The sequence below is a fragment of the Oncorhynchus tshawytscha genome, linkage group LG31, assembly GCF_018296145.1.
Source record: "Oncorhynchus tshawytscha isolate Ot180627B linkage group LG31, Otsh_v2.0, whole genome shotgun sequence".
In the NCBI taxonomy this organism is placed as follows: domain Eukaryota; kingdom Metazoa; phylum Chordata; class Actinopteri; order Salmoniformes; family Salmonidae; genus Oncorhynchus; species Oncorhynchus tshawytscha.
The window spans coordinates 12,371,937-12,399,019 of record NC_056459.1 but is presented as its reverse complement, the minus strand read 5'-3'; the positions used below and the strand labels follow the sequence as shown (position 1 = coordinate 12,399,019).

The window sequence follows — 27,083 nt, the reverse complement described above, 5'->3', positions numbered from 1 at the left end:
CCATTGTGTCAGTGACCATAAAGGTTAAATGCGTATGGCACCATGGTGGCTAATTGGCACCGTTGTTCTGGATGAGTAGTTTTGCCTCCCAGTAGGCTTTCACAACATCCCCATTTCTGGGTATTCCCTTTTGATTAATTGTGTTTTTTGTTTGTTAAGAGCTTAAAATGAAAATGAATTCACTGCAAAGGTAGGCGGGGAGGTGTGCATGAAGGGGATGAGTTGGGAAAATGAAAGGCTGATGGACTGAAGAAGAAGTGGTGTCTATGCTTGGTCCGGTTATCATTTGCATGACACTCAAATTAAGATGGATTGACAGTGGGAGGAACATGGAGGGATAACAACAAGGTTACATGAAATGTCTACTTTTTACATGACCATGTATAAAATACTGCTATACAGACTTGTAGCATCTCCATGTAGATGAGGAGACAATTATGCAACAGTACCCCCTCAGACTTGGGTTGATGAAGAGAGGGGGTGATGTGTAGGCAGGTTTTGTATGTAGGAATTTCTATATTGGACTCAAGAGTCTGAAGTGACACTATATATTGACATAAGTAACTCTTCCCACCTGTCAATGAGAAGGTGTTTCCCTTCTTTTAACACTTCCCAGATCCGGCAGGAAGTAGAATCTCACATTTTCTTGCGGTAGATTGTGTGGCTGGTGTGCTACACTACTGTAGCCCTCCTTTTGTTGCACTGTATGTTTCACATCTTTCAACCAAAAAAAAGTCATTTGAAAATTACTTAGACGTAGTTACGCCCTACAAAAATAATTTCAATTATTTGGTGTCCCACGTCTTGTTAAATGAAGTGAATTTAATTGTCACTTTCTACAATGTTTTTTTTGTCCACCAAAATATACCTTTCACACAAATCATACCACTTTGACGCTGTGACCTTTTGTGGAACGCGTATCCTGCCACGGCTTTGGCCTTTTCCCGCTCTTTTGACCTTTTTTCCCCCAATGTTGAACTTTTCCCAATGTTGACAGTCAGGACGTGTCCTGGCTGTCATGTGTATCATTCCCTGTCATCCAAACACTGTCCCCTTCACTGATTTGTAGGGATGTCTGTGCTGTTATGAGTCAGCCAGAAAAGTAAAGTAGTAGTAACAGAATTGTTAACAGTGAACACCAGTCCAGTACACTTATACTGTAGTTTTCATTTCTTTGCTCTCTGTGTCCTAGTGTAAAGTGAACTAAGGCCAGTAGGTGAAGGAGACTCTATGGCGTCCATCTCAGATTCTCCTTCAGGAAAGCGTTTCTCAATGTACAGTGCATTCATAAAGGATTCAGGTCCCTTGACTTTTTCTACTGTTTTTTTATGTTAGACATATTTCTAAAATTTAAACAAAATCCTCATCAATCTACACACAATACCCCATAATGACAAAGCGATTTTTGCTAATTTATTAAAAGCAGAAATACCTTATTTAGATTAATATTCAGACCCTTTGCTATGAGACTCGAAATTGAGCTCCAGTGCATCCTGTTTGATTGGTGTCCACCTGTGGTAAATTCAATTGATTGGAAATGATTTGGAAAGGCACACACCTGTCTAATTTAAGGTCCCACAGTTGACAGTGCATGCAAAAACCAAGCCATGTGGTTGAAGGAATTGTCCGTAGAGCTCCAAGACAGGATTGTGTCGACACAGATCTGGGGAAGGGTACCCAAAAATGTCTGCAGCATTTAAGGTCCCCAAGAACACAGTGGCCTCCATCATTCTTAAATGGAAGAAGATTAGATCCACCAAGACTCTTCATAGTGCTGGCTGCCCGGCCAAACTGAGCAATCGGGAGAGAAGGGTCAGGGAGGTGACCAAGAACCGGATGGTCACTCTGACAGAGCTCTAGCGAACCTCTGTTGAGATGGTTATCCTTCTGGAAGGTTCTCCCATCTCTGCAGCACTCCACCACTACACCAGCAATAACATCTGCTAAATGCATGTATGTGACCAATAAAATATGATTTGAGTGGCCAGACAGAAGTCACTTCTCAGTAAAAGGCACATCAAAGCCCACTTGGAGTTTCCTAAAGGCAACTAAAGGACTGTCAGACCATGAGAAACAAGATTCTCTGGTCTGATGAAAGCAAGATTAAAGTCTTTGGCCTGAATGCCAAGCGTCACGTCTGTAGGAAACCTGGCACCATCCCTATGGTGAAGCATGGTGGTGGCAGCAGCAGCATGCTGTGGGGATGTTTTTCAGCGGCAGGGACTGGGACACTTGTCAGGATCGAGGCGAAGATGAACAGAGCAAAGTACAGAGAGATCCTTGATGAAAACCTGTGCCCCAGTTTGAGGTCTTGAGCGCTCTGGAGAAGATTCACCTTCCAACAGGACAACGACACTAAGCACACAGCCAAGACAACTCAGGAGTGGCTTCGGGACAAGTCTCAATGTCCTTGAGTGGCCCAGCCAGAGCCCGAACTTGAACCTGATCGAACATCTCTGGAGAGACTGAAAATAGCTTTGCAGCGACACTCCCCATTCAACCTGACAGAGCTTGAGAGGATCTGCAGAGAATGGGAGAAACTCTCCAAATACAGGTGTTCCAAGCTTGTAGTGTCACACCCAAGAAGACTCCAGGCTGTAATCGCTGTCAAAGGTGCTTCAGCAAAGCACTGAGTAAAGGGTCTGAATACTTATGTAAATGTAATATTTCCGTTTTTTAAATTCTTTATAAACTAGCATAAACCTGTTTTTGCGTTGTCAATATGGGGTGTTGTGTGTAGACTGATGAGGGGGAAAAAAACAATTGAATCAATTTTAGAATAAGGCTGTAACTTAACAAAATATGGAAGTGAAGGAGTCTGAATACTTTCCAAATGCACTATATGTGTTTGATTCCAGCAGTAGCCCACCTGATTCAACTAGTCAATTCAGCTGTTGATTCATTGAATCAGGTGTGCTGATGAGTGGTGGAATGGAACAAATATGTGCAATGTTTGGGGGTCCCTGAGGACCAGGTCTGGAAACACTGTCTTCATGTGACTATATGTCCTTCACCTGTGCTACTCACTAATGCTAATGATAATACAGGGCTATGTCCTCGTTGTCTTTAACCACAGCCCTCTCCCTCTCATATGAGCATGTTTATGCACTGGAACAGATAGCTATTCTGCCCCTTGAGATATTTCCTCATCATTGTCCTTTATGGCAGCATCAGCTGACCATGATGAGAACTACAGTTTGCCTTTTTGCGGTAGGGCACCTTTGTGTGGTGGTGGCCAGACCTCAAATATTTTCTGTTTGTGGTGTCAGCCCACAGAAGGCATCGGAAACGAGCAAGATGTTTTCTTTGTAGCTCCCTTCTCTCTTCCTGTAACCTATTTTCACCTGGCCCTGTATAGTGGGATCTTGTGTTGTCCTTTTGTGTGTGAGTGTATACCAGTGAAGGATCAGAGGAGGAAGGGGAGGAACATCCTCCTCAGTGAATTTAATACACATTTAAATGGTAAAACATTTAAAGTTCTAATTTTTAGAGAACTATACTAAATATAATTACATGTCAACAAATAATTGATTAAAACACATTATTTGCAATGAAGGTCTACAGTAGCCTCAACAGCACTCTGTAGGGTAGCACCATGGTGTAGCCGGAGGACAGCAAACTTCCCTCCTCTATGTACATTGACTTCAACACACAACCTAGGAGGAATATGGGTCTCATCCCCATCCATAGACTTGCACAGTAATTATGACAACTTCCAGAGAACGTCCTTCAGCCTATTAGAGCTCTTGCAGCATGAACTGACATGTTGTCCTCCCAATCAAAGGATCAGAGAATTAATCTAGTACTGAAAGCATAGATACAGCTAGCTAGCACTGCACGGTATAAATTGTGGTGAGGTAGTTGACTCAGAGAAAGACCATAGGTGAACAGTTTTGAACAAATTATTTTCTTCCAAAATAAAGAAGCTAGAGATTTTTTTCTTCTCTTTGACACTCAGTTTTACTCACTTAGCTAGCAAATGCAGCTAGCTAGTTTAGCACACTGAAACACCCTATTCAAACAGAGGGATGCTATGTTAGCTAGCTCGCTATAACTTTCCAACACAATACTGGAACTCTTCCAAGTCGAGGTAAGCTTTTGATATTACTAAATAATTGCCACCGGGGCCGCCGTTGTAACGGTTTACTGTACACTAACTTTACTGCAAGATTGTAAAGGCTTTACTAATGCGTTAGTTCTATTACGTTACTTTAGCTAATATGGTGGAAACGATGTAAGCTGTGTTGCGGTTTGGCTTGGAAAGGTCTTTTCGTCTGGTCAAATACAGCTGATTTGTTGTGCATTGAAGTACTCAAGCGAAGGGAGAATTTGAGAGGAGAGATGTGAGACGGAATACAATGTGGCTGCTATGAAAGTGAACTGTGTGATCAGGGGTGTATTCTTTCCGCCAATTCTGTTGAAAACGTTTCTTAAATGGAAGCCAACCGCATAAAACGGGGATAAATATACCTGAATTTGTCCAATAGAAACTCTTGTTTGCAACTAATAATTACACCCTATATCAGCTAGATGCAGGCAAGAGAGTGCAAGGCATTATTGAATGTCACTGTCTGTCCAGTTCCCTACTTTTATCGGAACAAAATCTGCAATGCTCTTGTAGTGTGAGATGTGCAATGACAAATTTTTTTGAGAATGGCGATCAGCAATAGCCAATGAGAGCTCGTCAAAGAAGCCTGTGAGAGGTTTTTCGCGTCACCCAGAATTTGTAGACTCTCGAGCAGGAGCCATGACTATTAGTATGTGTTTATACTTGCCTTTAACCAAAGCGTCTAATCACATCATTGTTTTTTCGCAAGACAGCATGGTGGTATGGAGAATCCTCATGACCAAGTGAAGAATCTTGTAGTGTGTGACAACCCATCTGTGCCAGATCATTGAGTGTGCGCACCACTACGTTGGCAAGACAAAAACATACAGGAAATACGGTCACTTAATGTGAGAGGCTCAACGACGTTAGGATTTTGAAAGTTGTGTAGCGTTCATCTGGCATCAGAGTATCAGTTATGTGATTCAAGGGGTCAGGGTTCACAGGGTTTAATGTAAAAAACCTGCCTGTATGTCTGTTTGGTGTGATGTGTTTCTTGTGCCTTTTTGTGTGCGTCTATAGGCATGTGTTGATGTCTTCACTGAAGACATCGATACCCTCACTGCCCCATTTTATAAATCTCACTGCTACCTCCGTCTCTCCAGATGGCCTATGTTCCAGCATTTTTTCCTATTGAATTTTTTTTTTGTTTAAACAACGTATGCCCCACCCTGTGGTCTGAAGTTCCGCAATGATCCCTTTTTGTCAAGATGCCAGGTTTAGAATCAGCATCTTGCAAGAAGTAGCTTTTCCTCTTTCTGCCCTGAAAGCACAGGGGCTTCATTGCCCCCCCCCCTCCCCACTCCTCTCTCCCTCCCAACCTCACTCTGACTCTTTCTCTCTCACTGTCTTCGTGTGACGTCCTGACCACTAACGGCTACATATTAAGAGATAATTCCATACCCTGAGGTTACAAACCGGCTTAGACTGGCTCGCTCGCATTTTGACTGCGCTGAGTACTCTGGGTAATAAAAAAATAAAAGTGAACAGAATTGTAACTCTGCTTTTTAAAGGAACAGGACACTAATTTATGCAAACAGTGACAAAGTTTGGGTGTTGGGTCTGAGAAACGCAACAGCCACATCCAGAAATACATATGGTGGCTTTAGTAGGCTACAGAGGTTCAACGCAGTTTGGTAATCGTGGGGGTAACCACACATTCTCAATGAACGAAACTCTATTCATTAGAGTAGACTTGTTTTCATGCTAAACCAATGACTTGGGATGGGTTCTGACTCAATGCCCTTTGTTCTACCCTTGCCTCTCCAATTCCTCCGTGAAGAGGCAGAATACCTCGAATAGCAGTGTCACTAGTCAATGTTATGCAGTTACGTTACTGTAACGTAGGTCAGTGAGAATCCGGTGTCAGTGGACATCAGAATTAGTTCATCTGTATGTTGCCTAATGTATACGCCACAGTACTGTTTGTCGGCATGCATGTGTATGGCTCACTTAAAGGGTTCCATGGTTGACATATGCACACCAAAATCAGCATCTATGAAAGCACAACGTCATGTCCATATGACCCACACTCCGAAATGGAACCTATTTGTCTGAATACAGTGTCTTCAGAAAGTGTTCACACCCCTTGAATTTTTCCACATTATGTTGTGTTACAGCCTGAATTTTAAAATGTATTAAATATATATTTTTCTGTCATTGGTCTACACACAATACCCCATAATGTCAAAGTGAAGTTATGTTTTTTAAATTTGTTACAAATTAATAAAAAATGTAACGCAAAAATGTATTGAGTCAAGGTATTCAACCCCTTTTGTTATGGTAGCCTAAATAATTTCAGGAGTAAACATAAGTTGCATGGACTTACTCTGTGTGTAATAATAGTGTTTAACCAGATTTATGATTAACTTACTCATCTCTGTACCCCACACATGCAATTATCTGTAAGGTCCCTCAGTCGAGCAGTACATTTCAACCACAAAGACCCAGGAAAGGTTTCCTATTTATTTTTATTTAACCTTTTTATTTAACTAGGCAAGTCAGTTAAGAACCAATTCTTATTTACAATGACAGCTTACCAGAAGGCCTCCTGCTGGGATTAAAAACACAGAAAATAATAAAATATAAATATAGGACAAAACACACATCACGACAAAAGAACACGACATAAAGAGACCTAAAGACAACAACACAGCATGGCAGCAAAACATGACTACCCATCATGGTAGCAACATGACAACAACATGGTAGCAACAAGACAACAACATGGTAGCAACACAACATGGTCCAAACAAGATTGGGCACAGACAACAGCACAAAGGGCAAGGTAGAGACGACAATACATCATGTGAAGCATCCACAACTGTCAGTAAGAGTGTCCATGGTTGAGTCTTTGAATGAAGAGATTGAGATAAAACTCTCCAGTTTGAGTGTTTGTTGCAGCTCGTTCCAGTCGCTAGCTGCAGCGAACTGAGAAGACGAGCGACCCAGGGATGTGTGTGCTTTGGGGACCTTTAACAGAATGTGACTGGCAGCGGGTGTTGAATGAGGACTGCAGTAGATATCTCAGATAGGAGCGGGTGAGGCCTAAGAGGGTTTTATAAATAAGCATCAACCAGTGGGTCTTGCGACAGGTATACAGCGATGACCAGTTTACAGAGGAGTATAGAGTGCAGTGATGTGTCCTATAAGGAGCATTGGTGGCAAATCTGATAGCCGAATGGTAATGAACATCTAGCCGCTCGAGAACATCCTTACCTGCCGATCTATAAATGATGTCTCCGTAATCTAGCATGGGTAGGATCGTCATCTGAATCAGGGTTAGTTTGGCAGCTGGGGTGAAAGAGGAGCAGTTACGATAAAGGAAACCAAGTCTAGATTTAACTTTAGCTTTGATATGTGCTGAGAGAAGGACAATGTACTGTCTAGCCATACTCCCAAGTACTTGTATGAGGTGACAACCTCCAGCTCTAAACCCTCAGAGGTAGTAATCACACCTGTGGGGAGAGGGGCATTTTTCTTACCAAACCCCACAACCTTGTTCTGAACATCTCCAAAACAAAGGTAAAGGGTAGAGAGAGCTTGTTGAACACTAAGAAAGCTTTGTTGTGGAGCATTTAACACAGCTGGCCCCTCCCCAGAATGAGTATAAGACTGTATCATCTGTATATAATTGGATGTGAGAGCTTCCTACTGCCTGAGCTATGTTGTTGATGTAAATTGAGAGTGGGGTCAAGGATTGAGCCTTGGGGTACTCCCTTGGTGACAGGCAGTGGCTGAGACAGCAGATTTTCTGACTATATACACTGCACTGTTTTTTGGGGTGTCAAGTTTCAGGAGCTCCTTTAGCACCTCTGACTCAGTGACTGCCTGCAGGGAGAAACTTTGTAGCGGGGCAGAGGGAAAAGAGGGGAGAAGCATCGGGGATAGTCGCATTAGAAGGAGTGGGAGATGAGGAAATGTTGGACGGGCAAGGAGGCATGGCTGAGTCAAATAGGAATCCTGACTTCATGAAGTGGTGATTAGAGCTCAGCCATGTGCTTCTTGTCAGTAACAACCAGATCAACTTTAAGGGACATGAGCAGCTGTGAACAGGAGGGTTTATTCTCCAGATCTTTAACCATTTTCCAGAATGGTTAAAGTTCTCTCTCTTGGGTTTAGACCCACAGAGAGAGAACTGCTCCTTAAAGTAACTAACTCTGGCCTTCTGGATAGCCTGAGTGCACTTATTTCTCATTTGCCTGAAAGAAAGCCAGTCAGCCTGAGTATGCGAGTTCCAAGCCTTTCGCCAAATGAAATTCTTGAGGTGAAGTAACTCTGCAAAATCACGGTCAAACCAGGGGCCGAACCTATTTTTATTTTTTATTCTCATTTTCTTTATGGGGGCTTGTTTGTTAACAATATCACTGAAAATATCAAAAAAGAAGGTCCAAGTGTTTTCGACAGAGGGGATCAAGCTGATTCTATACCATTTTACAGAGGCCAGTTCATGAAGGAAGGCTTACTCATTAAAGTTTTTTAGCAATCGTCTATGACAAATCAGGACACGTTGTTTCGCTGAGCAGCCATTACAAACACAGGCTGTAAAACAGGGATCACTAAGGTATCAGTCTGGTGTTTTCTGTAATGACCTATCAGGATTATTTGTGAGGATAACATCAAGAAGAGTAGCCTTTCCTGGGTGTTTGGAGTCATACCTTGTGGGATTGGTAATAATCTGAGGAAGATTTACAAAGTCCCATTGCTTTAGGACTTGGTTTTAAGCAATGCATTGCAAAGAAGTGCACCTATTGATAGATGAGTAAATGTATTAAAAAAAACAGACATTGAATATCATGGAGCATGGTGAAGTTGTTAATTACACTTTGGATGGTGTATCATTACACCCAGTCATTACAAAGATACAGGCATCCTTCCTAACCAATGCCAGAGAGGAAGGAAACTGCTCAGGGATTTAATTAGGAGGCCAATAGTGACTTTAAAACCATTACAGAGTTTAATGGCTGTGATAACTGAAGATGGATCAACACCATTGTAGTTACTCCGCAATACTAACCTAATTGACAGTGTGAAAAGAAGGAAACCTGTACAGAATACAAATTTAAAAAAAACATGTACCTGTTTGCAACAAGGCACTAAAGAAATCCTGCAAAAAGTGTGGCAAAGCAATTCACTTTGTCCTGAATAGAATGTGTTATGTTTGGGGCAAATCAAATACAACACATTACGGAGTACCACTCTCCCATATTTTCAAGCATATTGGTAGCTGCATCATGTTATGGGTATGCTTGTAATCATTAATGACTGGAGAGTTTTTCAGGATAAAAGAATAAACGTAATGGAGCTAAGCACAGGCAAAATCCTAGAGGAAAGCCTGATTCAGTCTGCTTTCCAACAGACACTGGGAGATGAATTTATCTGTTCAGCAAGACGATAACCTAAAATACGAGGCCAAACCTACACTGGAGTTCCTTACCAAGAAGACAGTGAATGTTCCTGAGTGGCCGAGATGCAGTTTTGAATGAAATCTACTTGAAAATCTATGGCGAGACCTTAAAAATGGTTGTCTAGAAATGATCAACAACCAATTTGTCAGAGCTTCAAGAATTTTTCAAAAAATAATGGGCAAATGTTGCACAATCCAGGTGTGGAAAGCTTTGAGACTTACCCAGAAAGACTCGCGGCTATAATCACTGCCAAAGATGCTTCTACAAAGTATTGACTAGGGTGTAAATACTTTTGTAAATTAGATATTTCTGTATTTTCAATAGATTTGCAACAATTTCTAAAAACATGTTTTCACTTTATCATTATGGGGTATTGTGTGTAGATGGGTGAGGGGAGAACATCAATTTAATCTATTTTGAATTGAGGCTGTAACACAACAAAAGGTGGAAGCATTCATACCCCTTGACTTATTTCTGAAGGCACTGTAGGCCGGAAAACAGCGTGATGTTTCAGTGGAGACCGCTATGGAGTTTAAAAATATATTATATTATATTATATTATAAAATATATTATTCTTCAAAAAACGAATTTGACATTAAATCATTTTGGATAAAATGTATTAACACTTTGAAAATTGTCAGTTTAATATTTACTCCTCGGTACCCAGTCATTTTTTCCTGGTTTTCCTTGAAGGGCTGAATAAAATATATGTTCTATTGAAATCAATGTAGTGATTTCCCATTCAGGTTCAATGTAGAGAAGTTACTGGAGCTGAAGGTAGAGTAACCAATGTCATCACGATCCCAGTATATACTAAACATTTGTCCAACATGTTGGTTGTATTGTGGAATATGGTGCTTAGGGTAACACTATGAATATCCCACACCTGTCTTTGAGACGACACATTTTGTGAATGGGCATTCTTCCCATCTGATCTTTGTGGCCATGGATTGTCATTTATGCTTTTCCAAAATTGAATAATGGAAACTAGCCTATTTAATAGGGCCTCAGATGAGCTAGTGTATGCTCATTTTATGGAAGGGAAAAAACCCATTGTTTGGTGTCCTTTCAATAGGCGTACAGATTGTCTGTCTGTATTTTGGCCTGACCTGCATTGCCTTCTTTATAACATGTGCTCCAGCAGTGGATAACTGGTTCTGTGGGAACCATGATCCATTGAGTTCTGGACCCATTTGTTCTCTGCTAGGTAACCTAAACTCATTGGGTCCTGGACCCATTTAGTGTGTGATTGGTAACCATGGCCCATTGGGTTCTCATCTGTTACCGTCCGTATAGTAGTCTCCAAACACCCAGACTGTGAGGCAGACTTATTTGAAGGAAATCCTGTGTTGTGTTCATTTGGCACCAACTGGAAGAAAACTGACTTAACTGAAAGGAGGGAATACATGGATGTTTTACGTTGCAAAAAATATTTCCAACCTATATTTTAAAACTGATGAACACAGCCATGGTTGAGGATTCATTCCTCTTCCAGATAGTGTTGCTGCTTACCATGGATGGTCCATCAAGGCCACTGTTGAGCTCCGCCATGTCAGTCAGCTACCTCGGGGCTCACGTTTGGCTCTTTGTCTCCCAACTTCACACCCCCACACACTTCCTCCCCTTTGCCCCCTGCCGCTACCGCTGCCCAGCCCCACCTCCCCACCCTCTTCACCACCACTACCACCCTCTTCCTCCCTAGCCACCCCTCCCTCGGGCGACAGTGTAACAGGAATTGATTAGTGGCATGGCTTGAAAATAGAAGGGGGTCGGTTGTCGTGGCAACTACCACAATGAGCGGTTGTCTTGTTTAATGAAGACCAGAGGTGTGTTTAAGTGTTGTGCCTGAGCAGGGGTGGTGGGAACGGGAGGTGTGTATCGATGCGGGAGGCGAGACGCGTACATTTGGTGTTGAGTATCTTTGACGTTTGGTGTTCTGTAGATTGCTCGTATTTTATGTTGGTGTGCAGGTGTGCACATATGTGTTTTTTTTATATATATACATATATATATATATATATAATGTGTTTATATTTATTTGGAAGCCCACCTCTCGATGCCATTTTTATGTGGATGTTGTTGCTTCTGAGATGTGAGACTGATTTTCTCTGTCAGTCTAGCTCTTGATAGGCTTACTCAACCTGAGGGTATATAAACAAGAACCACCAATATGAAATAAGATGCTGTAAGTCTGTCAACATCTCACAGTTGCAGTGCTTACTATTGGCTTCAATCCCACATCTTGTTATCCATAACTCCTGAGCAGTTCAAGCCAACCAATTACAACTCTGTGGCCATGGGCGCCATCCGCCTAATTGGCCTCATTAGTGTCAGAAACTAACCGTATGCAAATTCTGGTCATATTCCCAGCAGCCCCCAGATCTGAGTAGTATATGGCAGGGCTGCCAGTGTGTGGGTTGATCAGGATGTAGGTCCAATTAATACATTAACCAATGAGCTTAACCGCGGTGCTCCTGCCCAGACCTTCCATTGGCTTTTCTAAGCTGCTGTGCAGTTTTTTGTTTAGTTTTTTCCTGTTCCCAGACATATCTTCATCAGCACAACAATTGTGATATGGTTGGCCTCAAATTCCCTTCCAACAACAAACATTGTCGTTGTAGAATACCAATAAGTATTTTAGTAGTTTGCTGGCAGTTTGTTGATTTCATGGCAACTAAATCACCCAATAATGTGACACAAAACTAGCTACCAGTGATGAGAACCTGCGTTGGACTTAAATGGGCTCATGTCACTGCTCTGTCCGAGGCTCTATTAACATTCGTTATCTTAATGTATGCTAAAAGAGCATAATAAATGTGATCTATGGACTGCCACTTCTTGTCCAACTAATGTGACCTTTACCTGTGATCTGTATGTACCATACCCACAGCACTGACAGTTCTTCCAGAAAATATGTATTTTAAATGTGTAGATTTTGTGTTGATGGATTGTATTATTTATTTGTAAATGGTTTCACATAAATCGACATTAGCTGCTATTGATACCATGTAATGTCGCCTTATCGAAATTGTAGCTCAGAATCAATTTATCCACTACCATCACCAGTTTTGTTTTTCTTTGTAGTTGCACAACTATTAGCGCAAAAAGCCAAGCTAACAGTATACCTCCCAGCAACTCTTAAAGCTAATCGGTGCATTGTTCCAAGTCCCTGCCTTGCCTTAGTGTTCCAGTGAATTTGTTGATAATCATTTTTAAACAGAGTTGGTGACTGATAAAATGGGGTTGTCTACATCTCTTCTACATTTGCTGGAAGTTTGGGATTTAGACGCTCTCTCTGTATGCTTCCACCACTGTCTTTCTGCCTACAACATTTGCCGATTCCGTAGTGTAATCTTTTCTCTTTGCATACAACTGCATCAAGAGATTCATTCCAATCAGAAGACCAATGCCAATCATAGTATTGATTTCTATAAACTAGATTGCCTTTTTGTTTTATGAACTCCTCAATCAATGTTGATTTTTGGGTCACCGATCCTGGAAACCAATACAAGGTTAGATAATTACTAACAAGGAATGGGTTTCGGGCTCTTGTAGGAAAGCTCTGTAGAAACCAAGCTTTGGCCTCAATTGAAGTTCTCTGGCATTTTGGCGCTGCGAACCGTAAGCTCAAGTTCCCCAATAATGCATTTCCCTTAACTATAAGCACTATAAAAGCAAGAAGGATGGATGGATCATCTGCAAATGCTATTAAACCGAAGAGATTTTGAGTGAAATGGAGGGAAAGGCAGAAATAGGACTTCTGCAACCCCAGTGTTTCTGACCCTTTGTGGTGTTTTGTCACCTGTGATCGTCTCCTGTGGAGTTACGAGGCACAGGAATGGCTGCAGTATGAGATCATGAAGCCAGTGTCTGCTGCTGAAGTAATATTTCTGCTTTATGTGCCCTTGGGGATGTTGCACTCTCATCTAGTGCGTTGTCGCCTGTGAAAGCAAGCTCACTGTGTCTCGGCTCTGCTTTGCGGAACCCCATAGGACTGCTATCCTAATCACAAAGGATTGGCTGTTTGTCGTGCTGACCTTCAACCCTGAGCAGGGCAGCTAAACCATTTAAAATCTGGACTTTGTCTCCATTGTGCAGAAATACAGGTCTGCCGCCGATTTTGAAAATCATAAATATCCCTCAGAAGTTCGGAGCATACAGCTACACTAATGAAAATAGGCCCTTATCTGATCCCTTGATACTAGGGTCGTAAACAGCCTGTGGAATTTAGAGGTACTCCAAATCTGAGGATACGTGAGGGATACTCGTGGGTCACGGCCAATTTTAAAAACACCAGTCAGGTGTAGGAAGCATTTTTCAGCAACGGAAATCTTTCAAGTGATATGACCTACACATGATGTCAGGTGTCATTATTACAATAGCATTATTGCAATGTTCAGCTGGTTAGTAAATGTTCACCAGTTTGAGAAAGCTTCATTGGATGTCTTTCAGAAATCCATTAATCACAATTTAGAGCCAGTATTTCTACGTTCCTTGTTATCCCTCATACAGTTTTATATTTATCTGTGGCACAAGCACAACAACCTATGTCTATGGCTACCCTGCTTTGGAACTAGGAATGTGAAACTGGAGATTGGTCAGCCATCAATGGCTATGGGCACTGAGCTCAAATTTGAAAGATTTCTGCCCTATAGCCTCAGAGAAACTGACTCAACACTTCTCTTTTCACTTCACAGTAGTGCTGAGTGATTAGTGCTATTTGAAGTCAGTTCGGTTTCCATTCGATTATTAAAAAATAATCACGGTTTTCACTTTTGATTATTTGGGTTGAATGCTGTAACACAGAATAAAACAATTAATACATGTGCATGATTGTAGTGACGGCCCATTGCTGCTTATCACTTATTAACCATCATTTATTCACATTACCTTTAATAAAATATTTCAGTTGTTGTGTTTGTTCGTTTTATTTGATTCCAAGTCATCATCATTTCTATAGAGCTGCTGCCTATGCTGTCTGACAATCACTGTTTTGTAGTTCTTTTAAGTACAGTACCGTAAAGTATTCAGACCCCTTCACTTTTTCCCAATTTTGTTACGTTACAGCCTTTATTCTAAAGTTGATTAAATTGTTTTTCCTTTCCTCGAAAGTGAGCTCAGTTGCATCCTGTGTCCACTGACCATCCTTGAGATGTTTCTACAACTTGATTGGAGTCCACCTGTGGCAAATTCAATTGATTTGGAAAGGCACACACCTGTCTATATAAGGTCCCACAGTTTACAGCGCAAAACCAAGCCATGAGGTCGAAGAAATTTTCAGTAGATTCCAGAGACAGGATTGTGTCGAGGCACAGATCTGGGGAAGGGTACCAAAAAAATACTGCAGCATTGGAAGTTCTCCAAGAACACAGTGGTCTCTCTCATTCTTAAACGGAAGAAGTTTGGAACCACCTAGACTCTTCCTAGTGCTGTCCGCCTGGCCAAACTGAGTAATCGGGGGAGAAGGGCCTTGGTCAGAAAGGCGACCAAGAACTCAATGGTCACTTTGGGTGAGCTCCAGAGTTCCTCTGGTAGAGCGCTGCAGAGATGGTTGTCCTTCTGGAAGCTTCTCACATCTCCAATCAGGCATTTAGGGTAGAGTGGCCAGATGGAAGCCACTCCTCAGTAAATGGCACATGACAGCCTGCTTGTTTGCCAAAAGGCACCTAAAGGCCTCCCAGACCATGAGAAACAAGATTCTCTGGTCTGATGAAATCAAGATGGAACTCTTTGGCCTGGATACCAAGTGTCACATCTGAAGGAAACATGGCACCATCCCTACAGTGAAGCATGGTGGTGGCAGCATCATACTGTGAGAGTGTTTTTCAGCGGCAGGAACTGGGAGACTAGTCAAGATCGAGGGAATGATGAACGGAGCAAAGTATAGAGATCCTTGATGAAAACCTGCTCCAGAGCGCTCAGGACCTCAGACTGGGGCGAAGGTTCACCTTCCAACAGGACTACGACCATGAGCACGCAACAAAGACAACGCAGGAGTGGCTATGGGACAAGTCTCGGAATGTCCTTGAGTGGCCCAGCCAGAGCCCAGACTTGAACCCGATCTAACATCTCCGGAGACACCTGACAATAGCTGTGCAGCAATTCTCCCCATCCAACCTGACAGAGCTTGAGAGGATCTGCAAAAAAGAATGGGAGAAACTCCCCAAATACAAGCATGTGCCAAGCATGTAGTGTCATACCCAAGAAGACTCTAGGATGTAATCACTGCGAAAAGTGCTTCAACAAAGTACTGAGTAAAGGATCTGAATACTTATGTAAATGTGATATTTCCTGTTATAATTTTTTTTTTAAAGACAAAACCATGTTTTCTTTGTCATTATGGGGTAATGTGTGTAGATTGAAGAGAGAAAAAAACAATTCAATCAATTTGAGAATAATTTTAACGAAATGTGGAAAAAGTCAAGGGGTCTGAATACTTTCATGAATGCTCTATACCAACTATCAATCACTTAGATCATGTGAAGAAACAGCTGCTCTCTATATCCCCTCATAATCACACGTTCTTCTGTCTCTTCAGTAGCAGGCATAAAAGAAACACAGACCAGACAAATAGATGCACAATGGATTATGGTAATTGCAGTTAATTACCACGTTTTGTACGCTAAACTATGTAGAATATTGGCCATATCTCCCTACTACATTGCACAGTTCAGTCTGGATCTAATGTCTCAACAAAAAATAACATTGTGAGCATTGAAATCTCATAAAATAAACAAACAAAATGGAGTTCAAATAATTTAACCAATTTAGGTCAAGTTAATTTTATAAAAATAACCGAAATGTTGGTTAATCACTCAGCATTACTTCACAGAACATTACAAATAGGCACCTATACCTCAACCGCATGAACTTAGTCTTTGGAGAAATGCCATGTAATACAACTTTGATTTGAAGTCTGTGGATTATGTAAGCTAGTTAATAAATTAGACTCCTCTGATTTCAGCATATGCACATAGTAGTGCCTCCAAACCACATAAAAGGCCAAGTGGGTATAGCAGGACTGGATCATGCGTTTCCAGAAAGATCCCCGAGCCCAGCAGCCACCCGCATCCCCAGACACTTGCAATGCTCACCCTGTCTGACCCTGTGACAAGGCTTTAATAACTCCTAACTGGGTCACAGCCCACAGCCTTGTGATTCTATACATTACTTAAAGGCGTAACCGTAACTTTTATACGGTCATGAGGATAACTGTTATGATACTGATAATGACAAATATATGCATTTCACAAGGGTAAGTGTCCACTTGGGTTATGGCGACGGCGGCCATTTTGTATGCCCGTAACGCTCGCTTGGCATCCGATGCGGTGAAGAGGAAAATGATTCATTGAGCCAATTGAGCTGGTGGGTGATCAGACGAGCTGGATGGGTAGAGCCAGAGATTTTTGGGAGTTTGGCCAGGATCACAGGATGGAGATGAGGGGGCGGGGTGGTGATGGCAAACCCCCCCCTGCGCCTCTGCGATAAGCGCCCCCACCATCAGACGAAACAAATTGTTTCAAAAAATGAAATTCGAAAAAGAGGAAGATCTCATAGTCTTGTGTGAAGTTGAGTCAGAAGGAGGTGAAGAATTTCCCTGTCTTCTCCCTCAAAGTCTCTCTCTTTCTCGCTCTCTCTCTCTCACCCTGGGTAAAAGATGTGGTGCCACCAGCGTGTTGGGGACGGTGAGGTGCAGGAGTTGCATCAGCCAAATTAATTGTCATGATGCAGATCATGCGTGAAATGAGCTGCAGATTCCACCGTGTGGTTGCAAATGGTCTTATTACTATTGTACCCCACCATCTGGCATTTGTCCTGTTTGGTCAACTCTCCTAACCAGTTATGCCAAGCAGCATTGGTAGACCGATTGTGCAAACATATTGACGTTAAGGTGTCTGGATGTGGTGGATTTTTGGGGTGCCCCCCCCCAAAAAAAAGAGGCGGACATTTTGGCGTGTGTGCATGCTCTGATCTGATCGACAGGCAGCAGTGGCGTGCGCATAAAGAAAATGGTGTGTGTCGGTGGGGGGATGGGCGATGGGGGGAATTAAGGGTTGGCATTATGTCAGGATAGTGTGTCAGAGCGTTCATCTTTTTTCTGCTCAATCTTCCTCTATCCGCCTACCCATCCCCTACCTCTCTTCCCCACACATACACACACACACACACACACACACACACACACACACACACACACACACTTTTTTTTAGATAAGGGTAGTGTAATGAAAATGCATTCCTAAAAATAAAAAAAAAGCCAGTTGTGTGGGTCAGTACCTTCATTACCTTCGAGGGGCCCCCAGAAAGTAAGTATGTGTGTTTATTTTTACAACTACGGGGAGAGGGAAAAAATGTGTACTTTTTGGGGGGGGAAGGGTGCAGGAGAAGGGAGGGGTCACTTATGCACTTCTTTGTGGTGTGGCACAGCTGTAGTAGAATGCCGAAGAGGAGGGGGAGGGTGGATGAGGGGGGTTACAAAAGAGTGCCTTATGTTGGCATGGCCTGTAAATTCCCTGTGTGCTGAATTTTGGGGGTAGGAGGCCCCTCTTGCCCTCCGTCTCCTCACTGTCACTGTGGTCCGACTATGCTACTTGTAACAACCACTGTGTGTGTGTGGTGTGCGCATTGCTGTGGAATCCCTCTGGATCAATGGCGACGTGAGGTGAGGAACTCTATACAGAGAGAAGGGTGGGGGCTAAAGGAAAAATTGCGATTTGGGGTAAAGGGGATGATGTTCTTTTCTCAAATTGTCTCTCCTCCCTCTCTCTCCTCCCTCTCTCTCCTCCCTCTCTCTCCTCCCTCTCTCGCTCTCCCTCTCTCTCCTCCCTCTCTCGCTCTCCCTCTCTCTCCTCCCTCTCTCGCTCTCCCTCTTGTACAGTCTCTTTCTTTCTTTTCGATTCCCTTAGCTGCTGCTGCATTGGCTGGCAAAGTGCCCAAAGCTTTGAGTCTGACATGGAGTGCGCGTGTGCAGGAGGGAGGGGGAGCTGGGGGGGGGGCGTGGCAGAGGTTGAGCGCAGGGGTGTTCGTTTTAGGCGGAAGGATAAGGGGAGAGGGTTGTTGGGTAGAAAGAGTCTGGTTTGTGTAGCAGCTGACTGAAACAGTCATTATATTATGTAAAGGCGGACGGGGGCACTGGGGGGGGGAGGGGGGGGGGGAAACTGACGTGCACCACAGTAGCCACTCTGATTGGCTCGGGCCAGTGCCATTGTTGGCCATGCACGTGCTTGTGCTTTCTTTTTTCCCTTCTTCTTCCTCTGTCTCTTATTAGAGGTGGGTGGCTTGGCATGGAGGTTGCAAGGGTGTTTATTTATTTTTTTACGTGAAATGGAGACTGTGATTCACATCATGCCTTTGAGGCATCCAAAATTAAACGAGGTGAATGTGCACTTGCATTGCCCCGGCATTCCCTGAGTCCCTATTATTGAGGAGGGGATAGTAGGTTATCATTAAAGATTCCACTTTTTTTTTAAGGAACTGCTTCAGATCTGGAGATGATAATATTGCAATGTAACAGAATGACAGGCTGAATGGATTTAATGGTGCCAGACAGAAGAATAAGATAATGCTATAGATGAGGGGGAATGATAAAACGACACCACAAGGAATAATCCGCTATCAGGGAAGTGATAAAGTGATTAAAAGGGGCCAATTAAATCTCTATTTGAATTCCAATTGAGGAGGCTCTCGTTACATGACATTTTTGTAGAGTTAGATGTTGTGCCCTTGGGATTAATTAGTGATGGTTCCTGTACAATGCTGCAAGTGAACTACTATTGCTGATGGCTCAGTCTTACAAAGGCCAGTTCAAAGCAGGTGTTTGCGTACTGTGACCCTTTGAGGGACAAATAAATCTAACGAGATTCAGTGTTGAAGTTGAGAACATTTTGGACTCTAACTTGTAGAAAAGAGTCTCTGCGCTCTTCGAACAATGCACATTTCAGTCATTTAATGTGCCAAGCTGTTGGTCTTACAAATACCTTTTGTCAGAGTATCTGATTGTCTCTAATAGTTTAAAACAGAATGGGACTGTTTTGAGAAGCCAGATAAACAGACTTTCCCTTGAGGCGCTTGTCCTCTATATTGCCCTTCACTTGGCGAGTGTGGTCTGAGAGTTGTGTGTTTCAGGAGCTCAGATCCAGATCCTTTTTGTAACATAGTTCGATGTCTGACTCCATGTTTGTAGGTAAACGTGATTTTGAAACAGCCCCATGCATAGATGAGACACTCATCTATGCTTTGGAAGGTTCTTTGTGATAAAGTTATTCTATTTTGGCAGTTGGGATCCATTTGTCTTTGAGACCATTTAACATCTGGACATTACTTTACTAGTGGTGGAGTCTTTCTTCGGTTTCAAGTTTTGTGAGACTCATTTGAACCAGGATTGAAACCTCGGTGCTAAAGCAATAGGCAAAAAACCGGATACTTCACAAGAAAGTAGACTGTCAGAATGCATTGTGAGGACCAAGGATTCATTGGAACACAGCCACCAGTCTTTGGTGGAAGTCTGCTCGCTGTTGACTTTCGGTCAGAGGTCCTTTGGTGTATCTGGAGACTGTGTTTTTCGTACCGTACCTCGTCAAACGCCTCCATCTCTGTGAGGTCAGATGCGAATCAGACCCCATCAGTCAACATGGCTGAACACAGAGCAGTTAGTCTAGCAGCCTCCGTGCCTGTCACCAAGGGGAATAAGGTCAGAGCGTCAGTGGTAACACTGTACCATAATAATGCTACTGTATAACTTATAGGCCCTGAAGCATTCCCCTGTGAAAAGGTATTATTTTTCATTTACATAACAGAACTGGAAGGGTAACAGTTACGACACACATGGACTCCTGTTGTGATGGGGAAGCGTCATATGACGGAACACCTGCATTGAGGTGGTATATGTGACTACAGACGAGGCATCACCCATGGTGCTACTACTACAGCACTGTTTGACTGTTGGTGCAGTGCACTCATATATGCATCACTGAAGGCCTCCTCTGTTATTAAGAATGAGCTCGGCTCTCCGCACGCATTGTCTGAATACGAATCTAGATAGTTTCTTAATTGGGATGGTTTTTCATCAGATGCTGTCTATCTGCAATGGAAATCCATACAGATATGCTGCCAGGGAAAACCTAGATTTATTTGTTGTTGTAGAAAATCCGGGAAATACCTGAAGATTTCTAACTTAGCCAGCCATATACATCCATAGATTTAAATGTACTCCGCAGGGTGTCACCAACATCTTGTGCTTTGATCTGCAGGTGTTTATTTTCTGCATGTCTTTTGGTCCTTTTTAACGTCGTTGTATTTTGACTGCAATCTTGTGTTTTGTCTACTTGTAGACAGCGGAGAGGTTTTTGTAAGTTCATTTCTGAATTGTGTGCTTATTGTTCTTTTTTTTACCTCAGAAAGTCCTCTATGCAGAGCAAGATTTCTAGGAACCAATGCAGACGTCAGAGCACTCACTGTGCAGTGCAACACCTGATAGTAATGCACTTAATCTCAGGCTTGCTGTCTATGCTGACTGGAATACAAATGTATTGGGCAGATAGGGAGTTGCCAGTAGACAAAAGCCGACGCACACTGTCTAGTGCGTCTGTCCTCGGGCCATCCATAGCCCACCCGAGCGAGCGTAACCTAGTGTGACTAGCACGCACACACATGATCATTTAGATCACTTGTACGTGACATGGTCAAACCCGAGCAGACTCTCTATGTATGCACACAATTTAACTCAGGGGCACTTGAACACGTATGACCTCATGCTCATATGTTTTCTCCATCCACATTGAACATCCACTATCTAGTATGATCTGGATTGAAACTGGCCTCTGATAAATAGGACCTTTCTTTGGAATCTAGATTTTACGGCTGTACTGTAACGGTACAGACCGAGGGCTCCTTTCGCGTGATTTTTAAAGATGAATGTGCAAAACGTAAAATCTGATATTGTTGCCTTATTCAGTGAAAGTGCAATTACTGTGTCTGTGTTTTGAGGCTTTTTGCACTTCCAGCTTGCATTCCTGACGCAGGCTTTTGATTGGACCAAATGCTCAGTCAGCCTACTTATAGCAATCAGTCACATGACAAAGCCGTGTTTGTGAGAGGTCATTGGTTGCCACCCAACCAAAGTCTTCCTCACTGGTGTGATCCACATAGTAGGGAAAGGGGGATACCTAGTCAGTTGTACAATGCCTAGAACTGAAATATGTCTTCCGCATTTAACCCAACCCCTCTGAATCAGACAGGAGCGGGGGGGCTGCCTTAATCCACATCCACGTCTTCGGTGCCCGGGGAACAGCAGGTTAACTGCCTTGCTCGAATTCAGCTCGTGAATTCGATCCAGCAACCTTTCGGTTACTGGCCTAAACCCCACACAATGGAATTCATCAAGCATCCCCTAAAGCAAGGTTCCCCAACTAGCAGCCCGTGGGCTGAATTTGGCTCAAGGGTGATTTTATTTGGGCCCCCAAGTTTTCTGAGCAAAATCATTTGATTTGTTATTGTTGGACCTAAAAGACTCTTAAAAACACCAGAAAATCTGCTCCATGTGATTTTAATTTTGGGAATCTGCCCCAAAGTATTCCTACTCATAATAAAGAGAGATGTGATCGTATACAAATCTAAGCAAGGTTGGAAATGATGTTTTAGTCAAATATTCTATCTATCTAGTTGATGATCCCTGCCCTAAAGTCTAGTACAACAATGTAGGTTACTTTAAAATGCCAGATCAATGTTTAACACACTTTGGTTTTATTTGTGTGTTCCTTCTCATGCATTCATTTGGTGAATAGGAACTTGTTTTAATATGACGACATGAATAACCGTCATCCACTTATTAACGTAATTGTCACTTAAGTCACAGGTCAATGCACCTGATGTAATCTCGTGATGATGTGAAATAAGAATACCCCCATTCACTCAAGGTGAAAGAGTTCACTTTCGGACTCACAGATTCACTGAAGAGGATGAGAATTCTGTAGGCTTTCAGATATATAAAAAAAATGTTAAATCCCTCCTTTGAAAGAATCAAACATGTTGACTTTTAAGGGGTGAATATTAGTTCTATCAAGCGGTGAATATGACTGGTATCATCTAAATGTAATGCTTGTGTAATTAGTTAATTCGATGCTGTCAGGGAGTTGCCTGATTGAGTAGTTAGTCAGTGGGCGGTCAGGAAACTAGCAATCCCACACTCTCAATTTTGCACGCACGCACACGGAAAGAACAACTAAGCCTCTATTTTCACTATAAAATAGATAGCTGCAGGGTGAGACTGTTCGTTTTGATGTGTTATCTTCACATAGGCTCACTCTCAACCATGGTTCATAAGTATCTGTGAAATGCTTTAAAATATCTGGTTGAATTGATTTAAATTGCATTGAATTGAACATCATGTTCCTCCCTCCCTTCCTTAGTTTCCAGGATGGAGCGGATGTCTGAGGAGGCGCTGAGGCTGAACCTGCTCAAGCGGGGCCTGGAGACGTCCGAGGAGCGTGAAGAAGCCCTGGCCAAGCGCCTCAAGATGGAGGGCCACGAGGCTATGGAGCGCCTCAAGATGCTGGCCTTGCTCAAGCGCAAGGACCTGGCCGCGTTGGAAGGGGCGGTGGCTGCCGGATCCCTGGACGGCAGCAAAGGGGGGCCGGGGGGGAGCCGCCACCACCACCACCACCACCAAAGTATGCTGGCAGGCGCGGCGGCGGCCTATGAGGAGAAGATGAACGGGAGGCTGGGGGGCCACGGAGGCCCCAGTAAGAATGGCAAGGAGAACATGGTGGACGAACCAGTGGACTTCAGCGCCAGAAGAGGGTAAGAATCATGATTAAAATGGACGTAGGACAGGTGATTCGTGGGTAATTGCAGATTGAAATTAGTTGTTCAGAAGATGTAGACTTTGGAAGTGTATTTAGTTGGCACGTAAGGCTGATTTTTTAAAAATTAAAAAACAACTTATACAGAGTACACCATTCATCCTCTGTTAGTCATCATTCGTCGCTGATCCTGCTCTCTCCCACCTCCAGCGACGTGGACCGTGAGCGACACACTCCGTCCCCGGACGTGATCATCCTGTCGGACAACGAGGCATCCAGTCCCAGAGGAACGCCCCACCCCGGAGAGAGGCTGCACCAGGCCAACCTGGAGATCTTCAAGGTACGTTGTCACCACTTAGCCTGTGTGGTCTAGCGGTTAGAGCCACTGACCCCAGAGTCTCTGTGGGTTCAAATCTGACCCACTGCCCACATACTCACACTCCTCCAACCTGTCCTGTCAGCCCTTCACTGTCCTATGCATAAACAAGTGAGTGTGTACCATATGTGTTCTAGGGGAAGAATGGCGACGAGCGACAGCAGATGATCAAGGCTCTGAGGGAAGAGCTGCGTCTGGAGGAGGCCCGTCTGGTGCTGCTCAAGAAGCTTCGGCAGAGCCAGATCCAGAAGGAGAACGTTGTGCAGAAGGTTAGTATCAGCATTGACATCAATTCCATATTTCATTTTCAATTCAGAAAGTAGATTGAAATATCGTTATAGAAAATGTCAAATGAGACCCAGCACCCTAGTATGTGACAATATACTGGTGTTTGAATTCCTTAGCCAACTACGTCACTTTACGTTGGATAATCAACAGGTAACAAATCAAAAAGGGCGTCAAATATTCTAATGGCTACTGTATCTCACAAAATACAGGCTAATGCCACTCTTGTTTGAATGTATAGCCACCTAAACAGCCTGATACTAGTACAACCTCTACTCACGGTGTAAATGTGAACGGCCCCGCAGGTAGCAGTGTTACCTAAGGCCCCTATTTGAGGTAGTAGTGAAACTGTGCTGATACACAGACTAAACATCTCAATGTCAGAGCAGGAGTAAACATAGCATAGATCTGTTATAGGGTATCAGTGACGTTATTGTGTGTGGTTTGTGTCTCTGTTTGAAAGAGTGTGTGTGTGCCACATTCTTCTTCCAGACCTGACCTTAATATTTATATGTTGTATCATAACTTATAATATATTGCAGCAATTGATTTATCATATTTATATTGTTCTCTATTGTATTTTATTGTTGTTTTTAAATTCAAACTATTCTATTCCAACCAATCCAGGTACCTGTGGTCCAGAATAGCCCCTCTTCGGTGCAGCCGTCCCCCATCCACAGTTCACAGGGGATGGGAAAGCTGCCGGTGCGCCCTGGCATGCACACCCCAGAGCCCCAGAACCTCCGCACTGCACAGGTGTGTGTGTTTGCGTGTGTCTTTGTTTATTGCAGTGATTTTGGCAGTAGCCTGACTGGAACACAACCTGCACCCCTGGTCTGAGTCAAACCTGCTACCCACAGCTCCAAAAGCATTATTGCTCCTTCAGTTGGAACGTCTTGTAATGCATTACATACCAATGCTGTAGGATCAATACTGTATGCTAATTTCTGTGTGCATGCTTCGGCAAAACTATTTCACTACTCTTTGGATCATGTTTGTGTTTTGAAAAGCATATGGTTCCTGGTTAGGTTGATATCTTACATCTATATATGGAAGACAGTGCTTTGAGCCATGATCCCTTGAATTGGACTGGGTTGGTCAGGTCAGCTGTTTATGTAAGCAGTTCACATTGACTGTCTGAACTGTGAAGATAAGGCCACGTAAAGTATCTATTGCCCTCTAGTGACAACAAACGGTACAACATATACCCATTATGTTCGTGGCTGACCGGCTCCCTGTATTTCAATGGCACACTCAGTGTAACAAATATGGATTCCTGGTCAATTCATTTGTGGAATTAATTTTTTATGTATCCACATTTAATTGTTACCCTGTCATGGTTCTCCCCATTTTATTAACCCTCTCTTCTCTCTATCACTTTCTCACCTTTTTCTGTCCCTCTTCCTCCATCCCTGCTGGACATTCATTCTCTTAATTTCCTCTAACCTTTCCTTTTCTCTCTCCACAGGGTCACACAGTCATCAGGTCGGGGGCCAACGCCTCCCTGCCCCCGATGATGATGTCACAGCGGGTCATCGCCCCCAACCCGTCCCATCTGCAGGGCCAGAGAATGCCCTCCAAGTCTGGCATGAGCCGCTCTAGCACGGGCAGCATGAGCAACGTCAGCTACCAGCAGGTATGGTGCTCTCTACTTTTCAGCGAACTCTGGTTGCATTTCGACTCTCTACTCTTCACCCATGAGTATCCACTCAGTCACTCCACCTCCTGCATTTAAAAGCATTGGATCAGTGCAGGCATGGCTGGAGGAAGTTTACACCATATTCCTTGTACCACTACATTCATTGAGAATGTGTAAAAGTCATAAAGACCACCCAGAGAGGACCATTCTGTGTGAATAATAGCAATCACAACTTGTCTCACAGTCTTTCCGCTGTGCCCCTTTTCCCTCGTGTGTTGAACGCACCACAGGCCACTAGCCAGCAGGTGACGGCGTCCCAGCGTTCGGGCTCCTCTGCAATCTACATGAACTTGGCCCACATGCAGGCGGCGGCTGGCGGCGTGGCCGGTGTGGGGATGGGCAGCGGCGGGATGGGCGCTGTTAGCCCTTCCACCATGTCGAGCGGCACAGGTGGCGGCGGCAGCTCCGGCGTGAGTTCCCTGGCAGACCAGGCCAGCAGCCAGGCGGCAGCCAAGCTGGCCTTGCGCAAACAGCTGGAGAAGACCCTACTGGAGATCCCGCCGCCCAAGCCACCAGCCCCACTCCTGCACTTCCTGCCGTCGGCGGCCAACAGCGAGTTCATCTACATGGTGGGCCTGGAGGAGGTGGTGCAGAGCGTCATCGACAGCCAGGGTGAGCCACTGCACAGACACCGCTCCAAATCTCACTGCATCCCAAATAACTACTCATTATATGATCAAGATTATTGATTCTGCGCCTCAATGTGCTTAAAGTAACTGTCCAGTGAAAATCTAACTTTTAATATTCTGTTAATTTATTCCCAAATAATGTTAACTCATCCTATACTCATATTTGTGGCAAAAGCATAAATTGGTGGGGGAAAAAAACACTTAAACCCCAACTCAAACTTGTATCTCAAATAGACTGTATTAAAAAATGATGTATTTTTCCTCCTGAGGATGAGCTGGTTAATCACCGGTCTACTCGCATGCATATTTGTAATGACCGGTATACGCCCACACCATTTTGTTTTTGGGTTGTCCACACCATTCAAACACATAAGCTGTTTTTTAACATACTTAATTACATTTGGAAGGAAACTATTTTGCTCATATTGTAATTAATTATAGGTAATATTTCATAGAAATCTGGAAAACCTTGACAGTGACTTTTTAAACTAACCCCCTCAAACAAGTTCATTTAAGAAGCAAAACCTGTAATAATTGCCTCTTTCCTGCCTTTCATCAGGTAAGCTGCGGGGGGCGCTGTCACGCATGGAGCCCTTCTTCTGCGCCCAGTGCAGGATCGACTTCACCCCACACTGGAAGCAGGAGAAAGGCGGGCGTATCCTCTGCGAGCAGTGCATGACGTCCAATCAGAAGAAGGCCCTGAAGGCGGAGCACACCAATAGGCTGAAGAACGCATTCGTCAAGGCCCTGCAGCAGGAGCAGGTCAGCTGTTTAATAAAGC

At 43.5% G+C, this 27,083-nt stretch overlaps 1 protein-coding gene across 2 annotated transcripts in view; it reads left to right on the top strand.

The window, feature by feature from the left end:
- The window catches only part of LOC112229694 (transcriptional repressor p66-beta), a 41,858-nt gene that overhangs the window by 6,124 nt on the left and 8,651 nt on the right, over nucleotides 1–27,083 (top strand). For both annotated transcript variants that reach the window (XM_024395669.2, XM_024395670.2), the window contains exons 2-8: nucleotides 22,921–23,311; nucleotides 23,524–23,653; nucleotides 23,827–23,958; nucleotides 24,602–24,730; nucleotides 25,443–25,610; nucleotides 25,904–26,285; nucleotides 26,862–27,064. In XM_024395669.2, the coding sequence (XP_024251437.1) occupies nucleotides 22,929–23,311; nucleotides 23,524–23,653; nucleotides 23,827–23,958; nucleotides 24,602–24,730; nucleotides 25,443–25,610; nucleotides 25,904–26,285; nucleotides 26,862–27,064 (1,527 nt within the window). In that variant the 5' untranslated portion in view covers nucleotides 22,921–22,928. The remainder of the gene's footprint in view (nucleotides 1–22,920; nucleotides 23,312–23,523; nucleotides 23,654–23,826; nucleotides 23,959–24,601; nucleotides 24,731–25,442; nucleotides 25,611–25,903; nucleotides 26,286–26,861; nucleotides 27,065–27,083) is intronic.